General features: G+C 26.2%; 3 protein-coding genes, 2 long non-coding RNA genes and 2 pseudogenes across 8 annotated transcripts; 6 read left to right on the top strand and 1 right to left on the bottom strand.

The window, feature by feature from the left end:
* Positions 1 to 2: 2 nt before the first annotated feature.
* LOC146725144 (uncharacterized) lies at positions 3 to 930 on the top strand. The gene is made up of 3 exons (XR_014925024.1): positions 3 to 271; positions 530 to 628; positions 713 to 930. It is a non-coding gene; the product is annotated as an uncharacterized LOC146725144 (long non-coding RNA).
* A 215-nt stretch (positions 931 to 1,145) lies between these two features.
* On the top strand, positions 1,146 to 7,251 carry LOC146725143 (uncharacterized). Its single transcript, XM_085484121.1, has 5 exons — positions 1,146 to 2,551; positions 2,772 to 3,823; positions 3,960 to 4,434; positions 4,910 to 4,993; positions 5,696 to 7,251. The coding sequence occupies exons 1-5, from the start codon at positions 1,759 to 1,761 to the stop codon at positions 5,911 to 5,913; spliced, it is 2,622 nt and encodes an 873-aa protein (XP_085340247.1). The 5' UTR covers positions 1,146 to 1,758; the 3' UTR covers positions 5,914 to 7,251.
* LOC114946125 (ABC transporter C family member 9-like) lies at positions 1,830 to 16,470 on the bottom strand. Of its 4 annotated transcripts, none has more exons than XR_014925022.1 (4): positions 15,955 to 16,470; positions 15,682 to 15,873; positions 15,368 to 15,613; positions 1,830 to 2,425 (listed from the first exon to the last, which is right to left on the bottom strand). XR_014925022.1 is itself a non-coding variant. In XM_029322560.2 (3 exons), the coding sequence occupies exons 1-3, from the start codon at positions 15,960 to 15,962 to the stop codon at positions 15,478 to 15,480; spliced, it is 336 nt and encodes a 111-aa protein (XP_029178393.2). In that variant the 5' UTR covers positions 15,963 to 16,470; the 3' UTR covers positions 15,325 to 15,477. The 4 variants fall into 4 exon arrangements, 1 of the variants encoding a protein (XP_029178393.2); XR_014925021.1 differs by lacking the exon at positions 1,830 to 2,425 and adding an exon at positions 11,036 to 11,518; XR_014925019.1 differs by lacking the exon at positions 1,830 to 2,425 and adding an exon at positions 13,737 to 14,236.
* Positions 9,971 to 10,822, top strand: LOC146725142 (uncharacterized; annotated as a pseudogene).
* On the top strand, positions 10,934 to 13,088 carry LOC146725141 (uncharacterized; annotated as a pseudogene).
* Positions 16,471 to 16,976: 506 nt separating the features above from the next.
* Positions 16,977 to 20,110, top strand: LOC146725140 (uncharacterized). Its single transcript, XM_085484122.1, has 5 exons — positions 16,977 to 17,165; positions 17,426 to 17,524; positions 17,609 to 19,204; positions 19,378 to 19,666; positions 19,847 to 20,110. Exons 1-4 carry the CDS (start codon positions 17,033 to 17,035, stop codon positions 19,521 to 19,523), a joined length of 1,974 nt encoding a protein of 657 aa, XP_085340248.1. The 5' UTR covers positions 16,977 to 17,032; the 3' UTR covers positions 19,524 to 19,666; positions 19,847 to 20,110.
* Positions 20,111 to 20,178: 68 nt separating this feature from the next.
* Positions 20,179 to 22,518, top strand: LOC146725139 (uncharacterized). Its single transcript, XR_014925023.1, has 3 exons — positions 20,179 to 20,320; positions 20,795 to 21,049; positions 21,577 to 22,518. It is a non-coding gene; the product is annotated as an uncharacterized LOC146725139 (long non-coding RNA).
* The last annotated feature ends 2,374 nt before the right edge of the window (positions 22,519 to 24,892 follow it).

Genomic DNA, 24,892 nt, shown 5'->3' with positions numbered 1-24,892 from the left:
ATTTGGCGGGACCGGCACCTTCCATATTTATTAGCAATATTGCATAAGAAATTGCGTAATATATATAAGATTTCGGTTTACATTTAATGAAAATCGTTTCGTTTCGTTTGTACGCGATTGCATCACATTAAGTGAAAAATGTCACGATATATATTATTTTTTTGTAATTATCATAAATATCATGTAAATATAAAACACAAGAGAAGACGCGTAAAATGTCCAGTTAGGAATCGTAAAAAAACATGTATTATACGTACAATTGCACAGAATAGTAAGTATCACCATTCTATATTTATTTAAAATAATATAAAATGTTTTCATTGCAATAATATTGTTAATATTGAGCACAACAGCACGTAACCTTTTTATTCGATTTTTAACAGGTTAATATTAACTTAAGTCGTAAAAATCTAAAGTTTTTACTTAGCACTGCTTTTTAATTTTCTTTTCAGTTAAATTCTTGCATCAACGCGTTAATTTCTGGTTATTTATATATAAATAATTGAAATTACTATATTTATTGTTACAGAAAATAAAAATGATCTTCTTGCAATTGCTAAAAGTTTAAATACAAATAATCCACGTATTGCTCTGAAAAACATAAAATTAATTGTCAATAATAATAATAGTAAGTATTACAGTATTATAATTCTAAAACTACATGCAATATATTGCATTTCTATTTTTTACAGTAATTATACTTTTTTTGTAGAAACTACAGAAATACCACAAGATGCTTGCATTATCAATATGAATTATACTAAAAAGAATACTAATACTAACAATTTATATAATGCTATTGATTTTGACAATAATGTAGTATCATTTCTTTATAATGGACAAGGCCACAATGCAAATGATCAAAGTAACATCAATTATCTTATAAAACACGTTGATTCTAATAACGGATTTAAAACGAAAATTATTGGTAATACTGATTATTTTACAAATAATTATGCCGATAATAATGGAAATGATAGCATTGTAGATAATATTAATGACAATAATTCTGCGAATAGTACTGATTTTGATAACAACGGGACATTTTCTAATGAACATGATCACACTGCAATAAATGATGAAAATTGTGTAATGATCCTAATATTGATACATCATGTTCTAATGAACATGATCATAATGCAATAAATGATGAAGGTTGCATCACTAATAATTCTAACAAAATTGTTGGTTGTGATAATGCTATGATAATTTCTAGTGAGTCTAATAATGAGCAGAATAGAGTAAAGGCTACTAAACTTAACATTACATTTTCCTGTAATGACAGAAATCAAAATGTAGTAGATAGCACTATTAATGCTAACAGTTCAGCAAATGATACTGATTTTGATAATGTGATACTTTCTTATGAGAACAATAATGGTTGCAAAACAGTACATAGTGATATCAATAATTCTACAAATGATAATGATCCTAATATTGATACATCATGTTCTAATGAACATGATCACAATGCAATAAATGATGAAGGTTGCGTCACTAATAATTCTAACAAAATTGTTGGTTGTGATAATGCTATGATAATTTCTAATGAGTCTAATAATGAGCAGAATAGAGTAAAGGCTACTAAACTTAACATTACATTTTCCTGTAATGATAGAAATCATAATGTAGTAGATAGTACTATTAATGCTAACAATTCTGCAAATGATATTGATTTTAATAATGTGATATCTTTTTGTGATAATAGTAATGGTTGTAAAACGGTAGATAGTAATATCAGTATCAATAATTCTACGAATGATAATGATTCTAATATTGATATATCACTTTTGTGCAATAATAATAACATTAATGCTAATTAATTCTAAGAATAACTGTGAGTTTGATAATAATGTGATATTTTCTTGTGATGATGACAATAACTGTCATGTAAATACTGATATTGATATTAATTTTATGAACAGTAATAATTATCATAATAATAATCTGACATTTTCCAGTGATAATGACAATTTCAATGTGTCTGAAACGGGTATTGTTCTCAAAGATGTCATGATATTTCCTTTTAACGATGATTATAATTCTAGTATCTTAAATGATCTCACTAACGCCAAAGCTTCTATAAATTATAATAATAGTGATAACAATATGATTTCCTGTGATGATGAAAATATTAACGACAACATTGCTTGTGCAAACACATTAAGTAATGATAGTTATAATAATATGATTTCCCGTGATGATATTAATGACAATATTGCTTCTGCAAACACATCAAGTACTTCGGAATATCTACCTTCAGCATCGGAAATTACAATTGAAAAAGAAATTACGGAACATGAAAGCTTCCGCAATAATGTTTCTGCAACTAATGATAAAAATTCTTCAGAATCACTGATAGATCTTTCTTCTATCAATACATTTGGTTGTAGAGAAGACAATTTATATGTTCCATTTTCTCAACCTAAGGGACATCAAAAAAAAAATTTTTGCTACTATTGCAAAAAGTTTCAGAGTAAAATTGCACGTCATTTAGAAAACGTGCATAAATTGGAACCTGAAGTAAAGAAATTTGTATTATTACCAAAAGGTGATCATATTTTTCAATTCTGTATAATTATTTAAGTTTATAGTATATTTTTTTATAAATATTAATAAATATAAATATTTTTTTAATATAATATTAATATGTTATAATTTTTATTAATATATTTACATTATATATACATTATTTACATTACATATACATTATTTACATTATTTATACATTATTTACATTATATATACATTATTTAATATTCTCATTGCAGGTAATTTAGAAAGAAAACAAATTATAGAGTCTATTAGAAAGAAAGGGAATTTCATACACAATACGGATCCTTCCTTAAATACGGGAGAATTAATTGTTTGTCGAAGGCCTGCCAAAAATAGTTGCAAAACAGTACAAGATTTTATAAGTTGTGCAAAGTGTAAAGGATGGTTCACTAAAAATAATATCAGGCATCATTTTAAAGAATGTGTAGGAGAATCCAAAGGCAGAAATGTTCAAGTTTTAGGACGTGCTGTGATGGGCAGAATTCATGAATGTGCAAGTGAGACAGTAAGAAAAGTTTTATTCCCAGTTTTGAGGGAAGATGATGTTACACAAAGTATTAAATATGATAAATTAATAATAACATTTGCGAACAAATTATGTATCAAGTACAATCATCAACACCAACAAGATATGATACGTGCTAAACTTCGATTATTAGGAAGGTTTCTTATCGCAGTGAAAGAATATAACTCTAACATAACAGAGTTTTCTGATATATATAATCCTTCCATATATGATGATTGTCTGAAAGCAGTAAATAAAGTAGCTCATTTTGATGATATTAATAAAAAATATGGTGCACCATCAGTTGCGTCAAATATTGGGACATATTTAAAACAAATTGGTAATTTGTTAATAACTGAATGCATAAAAGCTAATGATATAGAAAAGCAAAATGCTACAGAAAACTTTTTAAAATTATTACAAGAAGATTATGGTATATCTATAAACAAAACAGTAGAAGAAAATATGACACAAAATAAAAGACAGAAAAAAGTTATGCTTCCATCTATGGAAGATATAAAAAAATTACACTCATATCTAAATAACGAAAGAAAATCATTGTATGCAAAACTTCAGAAGAAATTTAAATACGAAACATGGCTAGAACTTGCAAAAGTTACACTTACATCAATGCAAGTTTTTAATAGAAGAAGAGCAGGAGAAATAGAACGGGTTACTATTGACGATTTTATTACTCGCGAAGGTATAACGAAAGAAACTCATTTAGATTTATACAAATCATTAGGCACAAAATTACAGCAGGTAAAAATTATTATTACTATTATTTATTTATAAATATTATGTATAAATATTATTTATTTACAAGTATTATAATTAAATTACGCACAATATGGTATATGATGCAAAATAATAATCTACATATAACTTTTGTATATAGGTTGCTGATAAATACGTAAGATTCTTAATTCGTGGAAAATTGGGACGTACAGTGCCTGTGATTTTAGACATGGAATTAGTACAATGTGTTGAACTAATTTTGAACCAGCGAAAGGATGCAAATGTTCCTGAAAAAAATCCGTATGTGTTTGGCATACCTAGTAGTACCAAACGCCATTTCAAATATTTAAGAGCGTGTATCCTTATGCGATATTTTTCTAAAAAATGTGATGCACAAATACCACATTCTTTAAGAGGTACTGAATTACGTAAACATATTGCTACAACATGCATTACGTTAAATTTATCTGACAATGAAGTGGATGATTTGGCGAACTTTATGGGACATCACGAGAAAATTCATAAACGCCATTATCGACAGTCAATAGCAGCTGTAGAGATAGTTCGTATGACGAAATTTCTTGAAGCAGCATTAGGTGAAAATGAGCAACAGCAATCTAATAATAGTGATTCAGGTATATACACTATTTATCTTATTATATATATGCCACAAGTACTTTTTATATATTAATTTTTGTATAAAATATATTAATTATTGTATTCCTTTTTTAAACTTTTCTGCATTCTTAATATATCTATTTAATTAGAAGAAAAAATCAGACAAAAGTCCGTATAAACCAAAACTTATGAAATTAAGGCTAATGTGTGCCACGATCATGGATGTCTGTGTAGAAATAAAAGTAGTAATAATGAATGCAACAATGAAACGTTACGTTTGGAACCTATTAAATCAAAGTATGAATATGATATATTCATTGAAATGGATTCAAATTGAGAATACGTTTCATTATTGTGTTCATTCTCCTTTACTCAATTTTTATGCATCGACGTCCGCGGTTGTAGCATATATTAGCCCTTAGTTTCAAGAATTGGTTTACACATATATATACATATATAATAATTATCATAATATTGTATTATTATTAACAGAAGAGGAAGAGATGCAAGAAACAAACAAAGATACTTCGAGTGCAGAATCGGAAAACGATGCCGAAACATGTATGATAAGTTCACGTAAGCCTTCTTTATTACGAACAGAAAGGAAATTACCGAAATTTCTTAGCGTAACAGATGGACAACAAAAATCTGTAAAAAAGAAAATCGTGCATCAAAACCATACAATAGTAAATAATGACAATGATTCTGACGAAACTTATTCCCCAAAGATAAAGAAACGTCGCAAGTAGTAAGTTTATTTTCTCATTTTTACATATTGTATTCAGTTTTTATAAATTTATCAAGTCAGAGTGGATTTTCTTTTAAATATTATTTAGTATTATATTTTCATGTGACTATGTCAAAGTATATTAGTATATTAAGCTTTTATTTAAAATGCATTTTTTGATAGAATTTTAATGTACATAATAACAATATTTAATTAAAAAATAATAATGATAAATGATAAAGGTTCCACACACATTAGCTTAATTTAATTATATATTTATTTATATTATTTGTATTTTATATATTATTTTATATTATTTTATATTATTTTATTTTTGTATTCCTATTTCTTTTTATTCTTATACTAATGACGTTATAATTTTAATATTTTTTTATTAATGAAAGTTTGTCAGTACTCTGAGAAAAATTTTAAAGTAATTTTATTCTATTAGTAATATAAATAAAAATACATTTAAATAAAATTTAAGTAAATTATTGCTTTTTATATAGAAATATTTATTCTGATTCATAGATAATTAATTTATTTTGTAGCATCTCCATTTGGTATAACAAAACGAAGACGTTGGACGGAAGAAGAACGTAATACAATATTGAAAGAATTTCAAAAAGAAATTACCACTTCACAGCTGCCATCTAACAAAAAAATTTACTGTGTAAAAGAAAAAAATAAGTGCTTATTTAATCGATCCGTTGCTCAAATTAAAACGTGGATCCATAACTATATATCTGGCAAAATTAAGCGTCATTAAATGAATAAATATTTTTTCAGAAAATATTTATTTAGTCAAATCGGAAATATTTTAATTTTTTATTCAAAAATAATACGTAGATTACTTGTATTTAAGAAATTGCAAAAAATAAGTAGAATACCTAATTTTTATTATTTCAACACATAAAACTTGAAGTTAGGTTACGTTGTGAGAATTTTATAAAAAAAGAAGTTAGAGAAGTTGCACTGCGCAAAGTCATTTATTTTGATTTCTTCATATATATATATTATATGTAGAGTAGCAGTACTGTGTAGTTATTACAATTCTTTTATTGATAATATATATTCATGATTACAAATGCAATATGTGAAATTAATTATATGACGCATTAAGCTAAAAGTTAAGTTACATTGCGAGAATTTTATAAAAAAGAAAGTTAGAGAAGTTGCACTGCGCAAAGTCATTTATTTTGATTTCTTCATATATTTATATTATATGTAGAGTAGCAGTACTGTGTAGTTATTACAATTCTTTTATTGATAATATATATTCATGATTACAAGTGCAATATGTGAGATTAATTATATGACACATTAAGCTAAAAGTTAAGTTACGTTGTGAGAATTTTATAAAAAAAGAAGTTAGAGAAGTTGCACTGCGCAAAGTCATTTATTTTGATTTCTTCATATATATATATTATATGTAGAGTAGCAGTACTGTGTAGTTATTACAATTCTTTTATTGATAATATATATTCATGATTACAAGTGCAATATGTGAAATTAATTATATGACGCATTAAGCTAAAAGTTAAGTTACATTGCGAGAATTTTATAAAAAAGAAAGTTAGAGAAGTTGCACTGCGCAAAGTCATTTATTTTGATTTCTTCATATATTTATATTATATGTAGAGTAGCAGTACTGTGTAGTTATTACAATTCTTTTATTGATAATATATATTCATGATTACAAGTGCAATATGTGAAATTAATTATATGACACATTAAGCTAAAAGTTAAGTTACGTTGTGAGAATTTTATAAAAAAAGAAGTTAGAGAAGTTGCACTGCGCAAAGTCATTTATTTTGATTTCTTTATATATTTATATTATATGTAGAGTAGCAGTACTGTGTAGATATTACAATTCTTTTATTGATAATATATATTCATGATTACAAGTGCAATATGTGAAATTAATTATATGACACATTAAGCTAAAAGTTAAGTTACATTGCGAGAATTTTATAAAAAAGAAAGTTAGAGAAGTTGCACTGCGCAAAGTCATTTATTTTGATTTCTTCATATATTTATATTGTATGTAGAGTAGCAGTACTGTGTAGTTATTACAATTCTTTTATTGATAATATATATTCATAATTACAAGTGCAATATGTGAAATTAATTATATGACACATTAAGCTAAAAGTTAAGTTACATTGCGAGAATTTTATAAAAAAGAAAGTTAGAAAAGCTGCACTGCGCAAGCTATTTATTTTGATTTTTTCATATATTTATATTATATGTAGAGTAGCAGTACTGTGTAGTTATTACAATTCTTTTATTGATAATATATATTCATGATTACAAGTGGAATATGTGAAATTAATTATATGACACATTAAGCTAAAAGTTAAGTTACATTGCGAGAATTTTATAAAAAAGAAAGTTAGAGAAGTTGCACTGCGCAAAGTCATTTATTTTGATTTCTTCATATATTTATATTGTATGTACAGTAGCAGTACTGTGTAGTTATTACAATTCTTTTATTGATAATATATATTCATAATTACAAGTGCAATATGTGAAATTAATTATATGACACATTAAGCTAAAAGTTAAGTTACATTGCGAGAATTTTATAAAAAAGAAAGTTAGAAAAGCTGCACTGCGCAAGCTATTTATTTTGATTTTTTCACATATTTATATTATATGTAGAGTAGCAGTACTGTGTAGTTATTTATTACAATTTTTATTGATAATATGTATTCATGATTACAAGTGCAATTTGTGAAATTAATTATATAACACATTAAGCTAAAAGTTAAGTTACATTGCGAGAATTTTATAAAAAAGAAAGCAAAAGCTACACAAGTTTTTTATTTTGATTTCTTCATATATTTATATTATATGTATAGAAGCAATACTTGTAAAGTTATTTATTTTAATTCTTTTATTGATAATATGTATTCATGATTACAAGTGCAACATACTATTATACATATATGTATTAAGTTTGTGTTTTTATATATATAATATACATGTATATGCTCATATGTTCATTGTTCAATTATTATTTTACTAAATATATTTCAAATTGCTTTAAACAAATATAAAAGAATACTTTTTTGTGACTATACATAGAAATATATTTTTACAATTCCTATTATCTACATATTTAATGTTTTATCCTTCTACTTTTTACATAACATTTATATTCATCAAATTGTAAAAAAAAAATAAATCAGTAAAATTAATTTTGATACTAATTATTTAAATAATTGTCCTAAAACAGACAATTATATGCTTTTTCTGATTAACTTTTAAAACAATATTTTATACAATTGCAACTTCTGTAACATTATTATTTTCCATTGATCTAATAATATATATAAAACTGAGTCTGTTGCATTGAAATTTTCGTAATTTTTCAAGATTAATTTCTTGGAATATTACAAAAAGAGGGCCCTCCCATTTCCTTAAGAGCTCCACAATATTTTTGTATCTCAAAATGTCTCAAATGTTTACTTATTCCTGTCTTTTGAATTAAAAAAGATATTAAGATTAATTCTATATAGCAATGACAGATAGTTTGTAAGTAAAATATAGTGATTTTAATTAATTTATATAATTTTTTTATATATAAAGGGATTACATATATTATACTTGACAACTAGTAATATATCTTGTGAATACACATTTTATAAATAACACAAGCGCAGAGAAGTAAATTGCATTAGATGTATCGTTTTCATCTAATATCTCTTCTATCAGAAATCTTTATCTTAACTACGATTTTATCTTAAATATCATAATTATATTTTCTCTCTCTCTCTCTCTCTCTCTCTCTCTTTCTTTTTATCTTATTTTGAAACTTTATAATTAAGGTTGCTCCCAGAGACACTCATCCACCGATAACAATCAAAAATAAAAATTGAACAATTTGCTCAAATAAGAAATGTGCATCTTTTATATATATAGCATAAAGAATTTAACTTTATATATATTTGTTATCCTACGTGAAAAAGAATATTATTACACTTTATACAAAGTAACCTATTTTAATTTATAAATCAATATATCTTGCAAATCATTTTGAATTAAAAAATTGAACACATATAGCTGTATTCACCCATGTGTTTAATTTTTTAACTCAAAGTCATTTCCGAGCTATTTAATTTACAAATTAAAATGAGTCACCCTATGTAACATTATATTATGTATTATGTATGTTTTATGTATATTTTATTACAGAAAAAAATAACGGTCTTTAATATTGCAACTGATTTATTTGAGAATATATTAAATAAGAAATATATACACACTCACATGTGTCAACCGATTATATACGAAATATTAACGGTTTCATATTATTGATGCTAGAATATTGAGAAACCATTTGTACTGCTACTGCAGTAAATATGTCAGGAAAAACAGTGCTTTACCATGTCAAACCTAAATGCAGCATATTGTATTATATGTATGCAATATATTATACATATCATAAGTAAATATACATTTCTGTAGTATTTTATTTCTTAAGGAATTTTTCTTCATGTAGTTGTTATATATTTGTTACATATCTCTATAATAGCCAATTGCGTAACTTGAGCTTATTGCGGAACTTGAGTCTATTTGGCTAGAGATTATAAAGTTAGTGAAAATGAAAGTTGTAAGATTGCCAAACATTAATTTCGATCATTTAATTGTCTTAGTATTATTCTTTTAGGACATTAACTATGATTTATCAAAAGACTTCAAAACTGCTACATTATCATACAATGGCAGTTTTGGGGACAATTCTACGAATGATAATGATCCCAATATTGATATATCACTTTTGTGCAATAATAATAACATTAATGCTAATAATTCTAAGAATAACTATGAGTTTGATAATAATGTGATACTTTCTTGTGATGATGATAATAACTGTCATGTAAATACTGATATTGATATTAATTTTATGAACAGTAATAATTCTCTCATAATAATAATCTGACATTTTCCTGTGATAATGACAATTTCAATGTGTCTGAAACGGGTATTCTTCTCAAAGATGTCATGATACTTCCTTTTAACGATGATAATAATTCTAATATCTTAAATGATCTCACTAACGCCAAAACTTCTATAAATTATAATGATAGTGATAATAATATGATTTCCTGTGATGATAAAAATATTAATAACATTGCTTGTGCAAATACATCAAGTAATGATAGTGATAATAATATAATTTCCTGTGATGATAAAAATATTAATGACAACATTGCTTGTGCAAACACATTAAGTAATGATAGTGATAATAATATGATTTCCCGTGATGATATTAATGACAATATTGCTTCTGCAAACACATCAAGTACTTCGGAATATCTACCTTCAGCATCGGAAATTACAATTGAAAAAGAAATTACGGAACATGAAAGCTTCCGCAATAATGTTTCTGCAACTAATGATAAAAATTCTTCAGAATCACTGATAGATCTTTCTTCTATCAATACATTTGGTTGTAGAGAAGACAATTTATATGTTTCATTTTCTCAACCTAAGGGACATAAAAAAAAATTTTTGCTACTATTGCAAAAAGTTTCAGAGTAAAATTGCACGTCATTTAGAAAACGTGCATAAATTGGAACCTGAAGTAAAGAAACTTGTATTATTACCAAAAGGTGATCATATTTTTCAATTCTGTATAATTATTTAAGTTTATAGTAAATTTTTTATAAATATTAATAAATATAAATATTTTTTTAATATAATGATAATATGTTATAATTTTTATTAATATATTTACATTATATATATATACATTATTTACATTACATATACATTATTTACATTATATATACATTATTTACATTATATATACATTATTTAATATTCTCATTGCAGGTAATTTAGAAAGAAAACAAATTATAGAGTCTATTAGAAAGAAAGGGAATTTCATACACAATACGGATCCTTCCTTAAATACGGGAGAATTAATTGTTTGTCGAAGGCCTGCCAAAAATAGTTGCAAAAAAGTACAAGATTTTATAAGTTGCGCAAAGTGTAAAGGATGGTTCACTAAAAATAATATCAGGCATCATTTTAAAGAATGTGTAGGAGAATCCAAAGGCAGAAATGTACAAGTTTTAGGACGTGCTGTGATGGGCAGAATTCATGAATGTGCAAGTGAGACAGTAAGAAAAGTTTTATTCCCAGTTTTGAGGGAAGATGATGTTACACAAAGTATTAAATATGATAAATTAATAATAACATTTGCGAACAAATTATGTATCAAGTACAATCATCAACACCAACAAGATATGATACGTGCTAAACTTCGATTATAAGGAAGGTTTCTTAGCGCAGTGAAAGAATATAACTCTAACATAACAGAGTTTTCTGATATATATAATCCTTCCATATATGATGATTGTCTGAAAGCAGTAAATAAAGTAGCTCATTTTGATGATATTAATAAAAAATATGGTGCACCATCAGTTGCGTCAAATATTGGGACATATTTAAAACAAATTGGTAATTTGTTAATAACTGAATGCATAAAAGCTAATGATATAGAAAAGCAAAATGCTACAGAAAACTTTAAAATTATTACAATAAGATTATGGTATATCTATAAACAGAACAATAGAATACATTATTTACAATATTTACAATATATATACGCTATTTACATTATATATACATTATTTACATTATATATACAATATTTACATTATATATACATTATTTATTATATATACATTATTTATATTATATATACATTATATACATATTTTTTGTTTGATTTTTAACAGGTTAATATTAATATAAGTCGTAAAAATTCAAATTTTTTATACAGCACCGCTTTTTCATTTACTTTTCAGTTGGAGAAAGTATGCTATGCGAACAAACTTATAATCTGGCGGGACCGGCACCTTCCATATTTATTAGCAATATTGCATAAGATATTGCGTAATATATATAAGATTTCGGTTTACATTTAATGAAAATCGTTTCGTTTCGTTTGTACGCGATTGCATCACATTAAGTGAAAAATGTCACGATATATATTATTTTTTTGTAATTATCATAAATATCATGTAAATATAAAACACAAGAGAAGACGCGTAAAATGTCCAGTTAGGAATCGTAAAAAAACATGTATTATACGTACAATTGCACAGAATAGTAAGTATCACCATTCTATATTTATTTAAAATAATATAAAATGTTATCATAGCAATAATATTGTTAATATTGAGCACAACAGCACGTAACCTTTTTATTTGATTTTTAACAGGTTAATATTAACTTGAGTCGTAAAAATCTGAAGTTTTTACTCAGCACTGCTTTTTAATTTTCTTTTCAGTTAAATTCTTACATCAGCGCGTTAATTTCTGATTATTTATATCCAAATAATTAAAATTACTATATTTATTGTTACAGAAAATAAAAATGATTGTCTGGCAATTGCTAAAAATTATTAGAAAAGTTAAGCTAAAAGTAAGCTAAAAGTCTTTCCATCTATGGAAGACATGAAAAAATTACACTCATATCTAAATAACGAAAAAAAATTATTGTATGCAAAACTTCAGAAGAAATTTAAATACGAAACATGGCTAGAACTTGCAACAGTTATATCAATGCAAGTTTTTAATAGAAGAGCAGGAAAAATAGAACGGGTTACTATTGAAGATTTTAATACTCGCGAAGGTATAACGAAAAAGACCCATTTAAATTTATATAAATCATTAGGCACAAAATTACAGCAGCTAAAAATTATTATTACTATTATTTATTTATAAATTTTATTTGTGCGTGTAATTAAATTATATATATGGTATATACATGCAAAATAATTACCCACATATAACTTTTGTATAGTTGCTGATAAATACGTAAGATTCTTAATTCGTAGGAAATTGGGACGTACAGTGCCTGTGATTTTAGACATGGAATTAGTTCAATGTATTGAACTTATATTGAACTAGCGAAAGATGCAAATGTTTTTGAAAAAAATCCGTATCTGTTTGGCATACCTAGTAGTACCAAACGCCATTTCAAATATTTAAGAGCGTGTATCCTTATGCGATATTTTTCTAAAAAATGTGATGCACAAATACTACATTCTTTAAGAGGTACTGAATTACGTAAACATATTGCTACCACATGCATTACGTTAAATTTATCTGACAATGAAGTGGATGATTTGGCGAACTTTATGGTTATATCATATTCATACTTTGATTTAATAATTTCCAAACGTAACGTTTCATTGTTGCATTAGCCTTAATTTCATAAGTTTTGGTTTATAAGGACTTTTTTCTTCTAATTAAATAGATATATTAAAAATGCACAAAAGTTGAAAAAAGGCATACAATAATTAATATATTTTATACAAAAATTAATATATAAAAAGAACTTGTGGCATATATATAATAAGATAAATAGTGTATATACCTGAATCACTATTATTAGATTATGGGACATCACGAGAAAATTCATAAACGCCATTATCGGCAGTCAATAGCACCTATAGAGATAGTTCGTATGACAAAATTTCTTGAAGCAGCATTAGATGAAAATGAGCAACAGCAATCTAATAATAGTGATTCAGGTATATACACTATTTATCTTATTATATATGCCACAAGTTCTTTTTATATATTAATTTTTGTATAAAATATATTAATTATTGTATGCCTTTTTTCAACTTTTCTGCATTTTTAATATATCTATTTAATTAGAAGAAAAAATCAGACAAAAGTTCTTATTAACCAAAACTTATGATATTAAGGCTAATGCAACAATGAAACGTTACGTTTGGAACCTATTAAATCAAAGTATGAATATGATATATTCATTGAAATGGATTCAAATTGAGAATACGTTTCATTATTGTGTTCATTCTGCTTTACTCAATTTTTATGCATCGACATCCGCGGTTGTAGCATATATTAGCCCTTAGTTTCAAGAATTGGTTTACACATATATATACATATATAATAATTAAGGTACAAACAAAGATACTTCGAGTGCAGAATCGGAAAACGATGCCGAAACATGTATGATAAGTTCACGTAAGCTTTCTTTATTACGAACAGAAAGGAAATTACCTAAATTTCCTACCATAACAGATGGACAACAAAAATCTGTAAAAAAGAAAATCATGCATCAAAACCATACAATAGTGAATAATGACAATGATTCTGACGAAACTTATTCCCCAAAGATAAAGAAACATCGCAGTAGTAAGTTTATTTTTTCATTTTCACATATTCTATTCAGTTTTTATAAATTTATCAAATCAGAGTAAATTTTCTCTTTAATATTATTTAGTATTATATTTAGTATTATATTTTAGTATTATATTTAGTATTATATTTTAGTATTATATTTAGTATTATATTTAGTATTATAATTGACTATGTCAAAGTATATTAATATATTAAGCTTTGTGATCATGTCTCTCAGAACAATGCGTGGATTATTTCTATTTAAAGTATTTAAACAGTTAACAATATCCAAAAAATCGTCTTTACTTTCTATAAAAATAAAGTAATTTTAATTATTTAAATATAAGTAATCAGAAATTAACGCATTGATGCAAGAATTTAACTGACAAGAAAATTAAAAAGCGCTGTGTAAAAACTTTAGAATTTTTACAATTTATATTAATATTAACCTCCCAAAAAACAAATTAATATGTTATGTGCTGTTGTATGCACTTAATACGTACAATATTATTGCAATGAAAACATTTTATATTACTTTAAATAAATATATAATAATGATACTATTCTGTACAATTATACATATAATACATGTTTTTCTTAAAATTCCTATTAACTGAACAATTAATGTGTATCGTCTTGTGTTTTATATTTATCACATGATAATTACAAAAATTTTTAAAAATTTGAATACCTAAAAGATTATAACTTAACGACATTTCCCATTATGTAAAAAAATGCAAATTAAAAAAAATTATTTAAATTAATTTTAAAATATTTATCTTCAGAAGAATTGCAGAAAATGTTTACACTCTTAGTTCTAGTTTCTTAATAATAATTGTTAGAATCCATGAGGGATTACATAGAACCCATAATTAAACATTGGATTTACGAAGATAATTTTTCAATTTGAGGTACTTAAGAATTTTTTATTCAAAAGCAAAGCAAATGAGAAAGTAAGAAAAAAAGACTAATTTCACAGAGATAAATAAATATCAAGTCATTAATACAGGAACAATTGCTTTCTTGAATATTACAGATAAGAAGTACCTTCGCATTGTGTAGCACAGCTCTGACTAAGCAGAACAATTGTCTCTGCCCAGTGCTGAGATTACTACCACCTTCATCCAAGACTGCATCCAAACCATCCATTCGATGAACTAAAGAATGCACTTTACATTTCTCGAAGGTTTTGTATATATGTGCATATAGGTATACTGATCCAACGGATCCACATTCTCTCGATTAGTACCCGAGAAAAGAAACGGATTCTGAGGTATAATTGCTAAACGGGATCTGGAATGTTTTTCTTTTCTTTACAACTGTTAACATACAATGATTATTTTTTGCAAGTTTATGAATACCTTAATGTGTTCAGTTGTAACGTTTGAATATTCACGATGTCGATTAATATACTCCCAGAACTGATCTCTGTCAGTCTAAACAACGAAGCTAGTAACGAACTTTTTCCAGCACCGGTGCGACCAACGACGTCTATTTTTTCCGCTGGTCGAGTAACGAATGTTATCTCTTTCAACGATGGCACTAAATGGTTCCTGCGAATATAATTACAAAAATTTCTTTTACCAAATGTTACAATCGTGCATTATCTTTATCAAAAAATTTGAAAAGATTACCTGTACATCAAAACAACTTTTTTAATTCCACAACACTTTGACTAGGCCACGCGTAATGTTGATTAGTGCCCATTGTATTTTCAGTCGGCACATGATCTAAATACTGTTTAACTCGTTCCACCGCAATCTCTCTCTCTCTCAGTCTCAGTAACACCAGCGTGATGACGCGACACGCGATATGCGACGAATCGCGAGAATAGGATTTTTTACCTATTCATATAAACGCGATGCGCGATTACGAAACCTAACATCATTTATTGCATATTTACCATTTATTGCAATTTTATAATTTAATGACAATATCACTCTCGGATCGATGTCGTTGCACGTTTATTTATAACCAAAGAGATCCTCTTTGTTTATAACGACATCGCATCTATAGATAGGATCGCAGTAAATCGCTCGTCGCGCGCTACAAATCTTCAAACTTGGTCAACTTTTTTGCGATGTCGCACTCTATAGTGCGACGGATATAACGTGCGAAAAAGCTGCACGCTCATTGGATATCGCGCATCGCGTGTCGCGTCATCGCGCTGGTGTGCAGGAGCCATAAAGGTGCCTTTACATGCTAGCATCAAGCGTCAAGCATCTACGTTTGCGCAGATGTCACATAAGATAAAAAATAACTTCTTGTGGCTAATAATATTAATAAATATAATAAATATAATGATTATAATTAATATTATATTAATTTTCAGTACTAATATGTGCTAATATTCATTTGATCTCGACTTATTCATTGTATGATTTTGTATGATTCATCTTATTATTAGCAGCAAGAAGCTGAAATCTATTTTATTTAACATTTGCGCAATGAGTTTTTACGCCGACACGTTTGATGCTATCATATAAAAGCATCTTTATATCCAAATAATCCAATAGGATCGCATTGGAGCGAGAAGTATGTTGGGGGGGAGCCTGCTATGCGAACAAACTTATAATTTGGCGGGACCAGCACCTTCCATATTTATTAGCAATATTGCATAAGAAATTGCGTAATATATATAAGATTTCGATTTACATTTAATGAAAATCGTTTCGTTTCGTTTGTACGCGATTGCATCACATTAAGTGAAAAATGTCACGATATATATTATTTTTTTGTAATTATCATAAATATCATGTAAATATAAAACACAAGAGAAGACGCGTAAAATGTCCAGTTAGGAATCGTAAAAAAACATGTATTATACGTACAATTGCACAGAATAGTAAGTATCACCATTCTATATTTATTTAAAATAATATAAAATGTTTACATTGCAATAATATTGTTAATATTGAGCACAACAGCACGTAACCTTTTTATTCGATTTTTAACAGGTTAATATTAACTTAAGTCGTAAAAATCTAAAGTTTTTACTCAGCACTGCTTTTTAATTTTCTTTTCAGTTAAATTCTTGCATCAACGCGTTAATTTCTGTGGTTATTTATATATAAATAATTGAAATTACTATATTTATTGTTACAGAAAATAAAAATGATATTCTTGCAATTGCTAAAAGTTTAAATACAAATAATCCACGTATTGCTCTGGAAAACATAAAATTAATTGTCAATAATAATAATAGTAAGTATTATAGTATTATAATTCTAAAACTACATGCAATATATTGCATTTCTATTTTTTACAGTAATTATACTTTTTTTGTAGAAACTACAGAAATACCACAAGATGCTTGCATTATCAATATGAATTATACTAAAAAGAATACTAATACTAACAATTTAAGTAATGCTATTGATTTTGACAATAATGTAGTATCATTTCTTTATAATGAACAAGGCCACAATGCAAATGATCAAAGTAACATCAATTATCTTATAAAACACGTTGATTCTAATAACGGATTTAAAACGAAAATTATTGGTAATACTGATAATTTTACAAATAATAATGCCGATAATAATGGAAATGATAGCATTGTAGAAAATATTAATGACAATAATTCTGCGAATAGTACTGATTTTGATAACAACGGGACATTTTCTAATGAACATGATCACACTGCAATAAATGATGAAAATTGTGTAACTAATAATTCTAAGAAAAATGTTGGTTGTGATAATGCTATGATAATTCCTAGTGAGTCTAATAATGAGCAGAATAGAGTAAAAGCTACTAAACTTAACATTACATTTTCCTGTAATGACAGAAATCATAATGTAGTAGATAGTACTATTAATGCTAACAATTCTGCAAATGATACTGATTTTGATAATGTGATACTTTCTTATGAGAACAATTATGGTTGCAAAACAGTACATAGTGATATCAATAATTCTGCGAATGATAATGATCCTAATATTGATATATCATGTTCTAATGAACATGATCACAATGCAATAAATGATGAAGGTTGCGTCACTAATAATTCTAACAAAATTGTTGGTTGTGATAAAGCTATGATAATTTCTAGTAAGTCTAATAATGAACAGAATAGAGTAAATGCTACTAAACTTAACATTACATTTTCCTGTAATGACAGAAATCATAATGTAGTAGATAGTACTATTACTGCTAACAATTCTGCAAATGATACTGATTTTGATAATGTGATACTTTCTTGTGATGATGATAACTGTTATGTAAATACTGATATTGATATTAATTTTATGAACAGTAATAATTCTCATAATAATAATCTTACATTTTCCTGTGATAATGATAATTTCAATGTGTCTGAAACGGGTATTGTTCTCAAAGATGTCATGATATATTTTTTTAATGATGATAATAATTCTATTATGTTAAATGATCTCACTAACGCCAAAGCTTCTATAAATTATAATAATAGTGATAATAATATGATTTCCTGTGATGATGAAAATATTAATGACAACATTGCTTGTGCAAACACATTAAGTAATGATAGTGATAATAATATGATTTCCCGTGATGATATTAATGACAATATTGCTTCTGCAAACTCATCAAGTATTTTGGAATATTTACCTTCAGCATTGGAAATTACAATTGACAAAGAAATTACGGAACATGAAAGCTTCCGCAATAAAGTATCTGCAACTAATGATAAAAATTCTTCAGAATCACTGATAGATCTTTCTTCTATCAATACATTTGGTTGTAGAGAAGACAATTTATATGTTCCATTTTCTCAACCTAAGGGACATCAAAAAAAAAATTTTTGCTACTATTGCAAAAAGTTTCAGAGTAAAATTGCACGTCATTTAGAAAACGTGCATAAATTGGAACCTGAAGTAAAGAAATTTGTATTATTACCAAAAGGTGATCATATTTTTCAATTCTGTATAATTATTTAAGTTTATAGTATATTTTTTTATAAATATTGATTATTTGTTAAATATAATATATTAATATGTTATAATTTTTATTAATATATTTACATTATATATACATTATTTACATTATATATACATTACTTAATATTCTCATTGCAGGTAATTTAGAAAGAAAACAAATTATAGAGTCTATTAGAAAAAAAGGGAATTTCATACATAATACGGATCCTTTCTTAAATACGGGAGAATTAATTGTTTGTCGAAGGCCTGCCAAAAATAGTTGCAAACAGTACAAGATTTTATAAGTTGCGCAAAGTGTAAAGGATGGTTCACTAAAAATAATATCAGGCATCATTTTAAAGAATGTGTAGGAAAATTGAAAGGCAGAAATGTACAAGTTTTAGGACGTGCTTTGATGGGCAGAATTCATGAATGTGCAATTGAGACAGTAAGAAAATTTTTATTCCCAGTTTTGAGGAAAGATGATGTTACACAAAGTATTAAATATGATAAATTTATTTATAAATATTATGTATAAATATTATTTGTTTACAAATATTATAATTAAATTACACACAATATGGTATATGATGCAAAATAATAATCCATATATAACTTTTGTATATAGGTTGCTGATAAATACGTAAGATTCTTAATTCGTGGAAAATTGGGACGTACAGTGCCTGTGATTTTAGACATGGTATTAGTTCAATGTGTTGAACTAATTTTGAACCAGCGAAAGGATGCAAATGTTCCTGAGAAAAATCCGTATGTGTTTGGCATACCTAGTAGTACCAAACGTCATTTCAAATATTTAAGAGCGTGTATCCTTATGCGATATTTTTCTAAAAAATGTGATGCACAAATACCACATTCTTTAAGAGGTACTGAATTACGTAAACATATTGCTACAACATGCATTACGTTAAATTTATCTGACAATGAAGTGGATGATTGGCGAACTTTATGGGACATCACGAGAAAATTCATAAACGCCATTATCGACAGTCAATAGCAGCTGTAGAGATAGTTCGTATGACGAAATTTCTTGAAGCAGCATTAGGTGAAAATGAGCAATAGCAATCTAATAATAGTGATTCAGGTATATACACTATTTATCTTATTATATATATGCCACAAGTACTTTTTATATATTAATTTTTGTATAAAATATATTAGTTATTGTATTCCTTTTTTAAACTTTTCTGCATTCTTAATATATCTATTTAATTAGAAGAAAAAATCAGACAAAAGTCCGTATAAACCAAAACTTATGAAATTAAGGCTAATGTGTGCCACGATCATGGATGTCTGTGTAGAAATAAAAGTAGTAATAATGAATGCAACAATGAAACGTTACGTTTGGAACCTATTAAATCAAAGTATGAATATGATATATTCATTGAAATGGATTCAAATTGAGAATACGTTTCATTATTGTGTTCATTCTGCTTTACTCAATTTTTATGCATCGACGTCCGCGGTTGTAGCATATATTAGCCCTTAGTTTCAAGAATTGGTTACATATATATATACATATATAATAATTATCATAATATTGTGTTATTATTAACAGAAGAGGAAGAGATGCAAGAAACAAACAAAGATACTTCGAGTGCAGAATCGGAAAACGATGCCGAAACATGTATGATAAGTTCACGTAAGCCTTCTTTATTACGAACAGAAAGGAAATTACCGAAATTTCTTAGCGTAACAGATGAACAACAAAAATCTGTAAAAAAGAAAGTCGTGCATCAAAACCATACTATAGTGAATAATGACAATGATTCTGACGAAACTTATTCCCCAAAGATAAAGAAACGTGGCAGTAGTAAGTTTATTTTCTCATTTTCACATATTGTATTCAGTTTTTATAAACTTATCAAGTCAGAGTGGATTTTCTTTTAAATATTATTTAGTATTATATTTTCATGTGACTATGTCAAAGTATATTAATATATTAAGCTTTTATTTATAATGCATTTTTTGATAGAATTTTAATGTACATAATAACAATATTTAATTAAAAAATAATGATAAATGATAAAGGTTCCACACACATTAGCTTAATTTAGTTATATATTTATTTATATTATTTGTATTTTTTATATTATTTTATATTATTTTATATTATTTTATTTTTGCATTTCTATTTCTTTTTATTCTTATAATTATGACGTTATAATTTTAATATTTTCTTATTAATGAAAGTTTGTCAGTACTCTGAAGAGAATTTTAAAGTAATTTTATTCTACTAGTAATTTAAATAAAAATACATTTAAATAAAATTTAGGTAAATTATTGCTTTTTATATAGAAATATTTATTCTGATTCATAGATAATTAATTTATTTTGTAGCATCTCCATTTGGTATAACAAAACGAAGACGTTGGACGGAAGAAGTACGTAATACAATATTGAAAGAATTTCAAAAAGAAATTACCCATCACAGCTGCCATCTAACAAAAAAATTTCCTGTATAAAAGAAAAAAATAAGTGCTTATTTAATCGATCCGTTGCTCAAATTAAAACGTGGATCCATAACTATATATCTGGCAAATTTAAGCGTCACTAAATGAATAAATATTTTTTCAGAAAATATTTATTTAGTCAAATCGGAAATATTTTAATTTTTTATTCAAAAATAATACGTAGATTACTTGTATTTAAGCAAATGCAAAAAATAAGTAGAATACCTAATTTTTATTATTTCATCACATTGAACTAAAAGTTAAGTTACATTGCGAGAATTTTATAAAAAAGAAAGTTAGAAAAGCTGCACTGCGCAAGCTATTTATTTTGATTTTTTCATATATTTATATTATATGTAGAGTAGCAGTACTGTGTAGTTATTACAATTCTTTTATTGATAATATATATTCATGATTACAAGTGGAATATGTGAAATTAATTATATGACACATTAAGCTAAAAGTTAAGTTACATTGCGAGAATTTTATAAAAAAGAAAGTTAGAAAAGCTGCACTGCGCAAGCTATTTATTTTGATTTTTTCACATATTTATATTATATGTAGAGTAGCAGTACTGTGTAGTTATTTATTATAATTTTTATTGATAATATGTATTCATGATTACAAGTGCAATATGTGAAATTAATTATATAACACGTTAAGCTAAAAGTTAAGTTACATTGCGAGAATTTTATAAAAAAGAAAGCAAAAGCTACACAAGTTTTTTATTTTGATTTCTTCATATATTTATATTATATGTATAGAAGCAATACTTGTAAAGTTATTTATTTTAATTCTTTTATTGATAATATGTATTCATGATTACAAGTGCAACATACTATTATACATATATGTATTAGGTTTGTGTTTTTATATATATAATATACATGTATATGCTCATACGTTCATTGTTCAATTATTATTTAACTAAATATATTTCAAATTGCTTTAAACAAATATATAAGAATACTTTTTTGAGACTATACATAGAAATATATTTTTACAATTTCTACTATCTACATATTTAATGTTTTATCCTTCTACTTTTTACATAACATTTATATTCATCAAATTGTAAAAAAAAAATAAATCAGTAAAATTAATTTTGATACTAATTATTTAAATAATTGTCCTAAAACGGACAATTTTGCTTTTTTTGATTAACTTTTAAAACAATATTTTATACAATTACAACTTCTGTAACATTATTATTTTGCATTGATCTAATAATATATATAAAACTGAGTCGGTTGCATTGAAATTTTCGTAATTTTTAAAGATTAATTTCTTGGAATATTACAAAAAGAGGGCCCTCCCGTTTCCTTAAGAGCTCCACAATATTTTTGTATCTCAAAATGTCTCAAATGTTTACTTATATTCCTGTCTTTTTAATTGAAAAAAATATTAAAATTAATTCTATATAGCAATGACAGATAGTTTGTAAGTAAAATATAGTGATTTTAAATAATTTATATAATTTTTTTATAAAAGGATTACATATATTATACTTGACAACTAGTAATATCTTGTGAATACACATTTCATAACTAACACAAGCGCAGAGAAGTAAATTGCATTAGATGTATCGTTTTCATCTAATATCTCTTCTATCAGAAATCTTTATCTTAACTACGATTTTATTTTAAATATCATATTATATTTTCTCTCTCTCTCTCTCTCTCTCTCTTTCTTTCTTTTCAGGAAACGCGGTAGTGTCTCGGGCCATGTTCAAACCCTAAAAGACCTTAAAAAAGACACTACAAGTCTCTTATCCTGCACTATCAAAGTCCATCTTTTGGGGGTGTAGAACTACTAAAATATAAAAAATTTTAAATTGCACGTAATATAACCTGAAAGGCGGCATCGCCAAGAGTAATTTGAGCCAAGAAGAAATAAAATCGGTCAAGCCGTTCTGGAGATACAAGCGGTCAAAAAGTGACGTTTTTTTATGAAAAATGAAGTAACGTCGTCTTCTTCTTCACTGTCCGCGTCCGCTGACGTCATCAGGATTATATATATATATAATATGTCTTTCACCCTCTTTCACCCTGTTTCGTCTTCTTTCACCCTCTTTCATTCTCTCTCACCCTCTTTCGTCCTCTTTTACTCTCTTTCGTCCTCTCTAACCCTCTTTCATTCTTTCTCACCCTCTTTCACTCTCTTTTGTCCTCTTTCACCCTCTTTCGTCCTCTTTCACCTTCTTAATGATGAATTCCTAATTGCTTACACAAATTGCTTACATTGTATGTATGTATGTACCATCTCACATAATGCATATCTTAAAATATGATGTTAAAATAATGTAGATTAAAATATATTTTTATAATATTGCATATCGATGTTTCTTGTATGCTGCCTGTAAACAATTAAGAATATATATAAACAATGTTGTACTGTACTATTTTGAAAATTAAATCTCACATATGTCAGAGCATTGTGAAATAAGTGAAATATTTGCTAGAAAGAATTGATGGTGTTTCTCTGCAATAGCAATTCTGCAATAACTATCGTGTAACTACCATATGAATAAATGTTTGCAAGCATTATTTCTTGACTGTTTATGAAACTGTTCAGAGAAACCTGAATTATTATATCTTGATTGTTTGCATATTCGATGAATGATAATGGCTATTTAAAAGAAGAATTTCTTTATTTACTTTTGGAGTGTCATAATAATCGTTTTTTGAACATATGGTGTCGTCAAAATAGCTAGGGTATAAATGTACTATACTTAATTTTGTACTGTCGCTGTACTAACCGATCTACACTTAATTGCTTATACATATGTACCAGTGCATTTTACCACAAATCACAAGTAATGTATACATCAGAGTGTCAATGTACTCTTATGTATACAATAAAATTTTTATTCTTTTTTGCTGTCGTCAAAATAGTAGACTGACATATATATATATATATATATATATATATATATAGGTAAGCTTTTACAAAAATTTAAAATTAATAACAGATATATTTTTACCTACATCAATCTCAGCATTACAAGTATCGGATGTAGATATTGTATCTGAATTTTGTGGAACAAGGTCATCTTTATTTGCTGTTCGATGTTCTTGTGAACTTATAGATTTACTATATGTAACTGCAGACTTTTTAGACTGAATATTAATTATTTTTTCATTACTTATTTGTATCGGAGGCTTAGTTATTTTCTTATAATTTTTTATCAGTGGTTTTTTTAT

Source organism: Nylanderia fulva, unplaced genomic scaffold (genome assembly GCF_048542155.1).
Source record: "Nylanderia fulva isolate GAGA-0341 unplaced genomic scaffold, ASM4854215v1 Scaffold102, whole genome shotgun sequence".
NCBI lineage: Eukaryota > Metazoa > Arthropoda > Insecta > Hymenoptera > Formicidae > Nylanderia > Nylanderia fulva.
The sequence above is the reverse complement of the archived record's forward strand: the minus strand, read 5'-3'. Positions and strand labels throughout refer to the sequence as shown.

Coding starts and splice junctions, on each gene's coding strand:
- LOC146725140 (XM_085484122.1), top strand. CDS start 17,033: ATGTCACGATATATATTATTTTTTTGTAATTATCATAAATATCATGTA. Junction 17,166..17,425: donor ACGTACAATTGCACAGAATA/GTAAGTATCACC, acceptor TTATTGTTACAG/AAAATAAAAATGATATTCTT. Junction 17,525..17,608: donor AATTGTCAATAATAATAATA/GTAAGTATTATA, acceptor CTTTTTTTGTAG/AAACTACAGAAATACCACAA.
- LOC146725143 (XM_085484121.1), top strand. CDS start 1,759: ATGATAATGATTCTAATATTGATATATCACTTTTGTGCAATAATAATA. Junction 3,824..3,959: donor TAGGCACAAAATTACAGCAG/GTAAAAATTATT, acceptor TTTTGTATATAG/GTTGCTGATAAATACGTAAG. Junction 4,435..4,909: donor ATCTAATAATAGTGATTCAG/GTATATACACTA, acceptor TATTATTAACAG/AAGAGGAAGAGATGCAAGAA.
- LOC114946125 (XM_029322560.2), bottom strand. Junction 15,614..15,681: donor TTACAACTGAACACATTAAG/GTATTCATAAAC, acceptor AAAACATTCCAG/ATCCCGTTTAGCAATTATAC.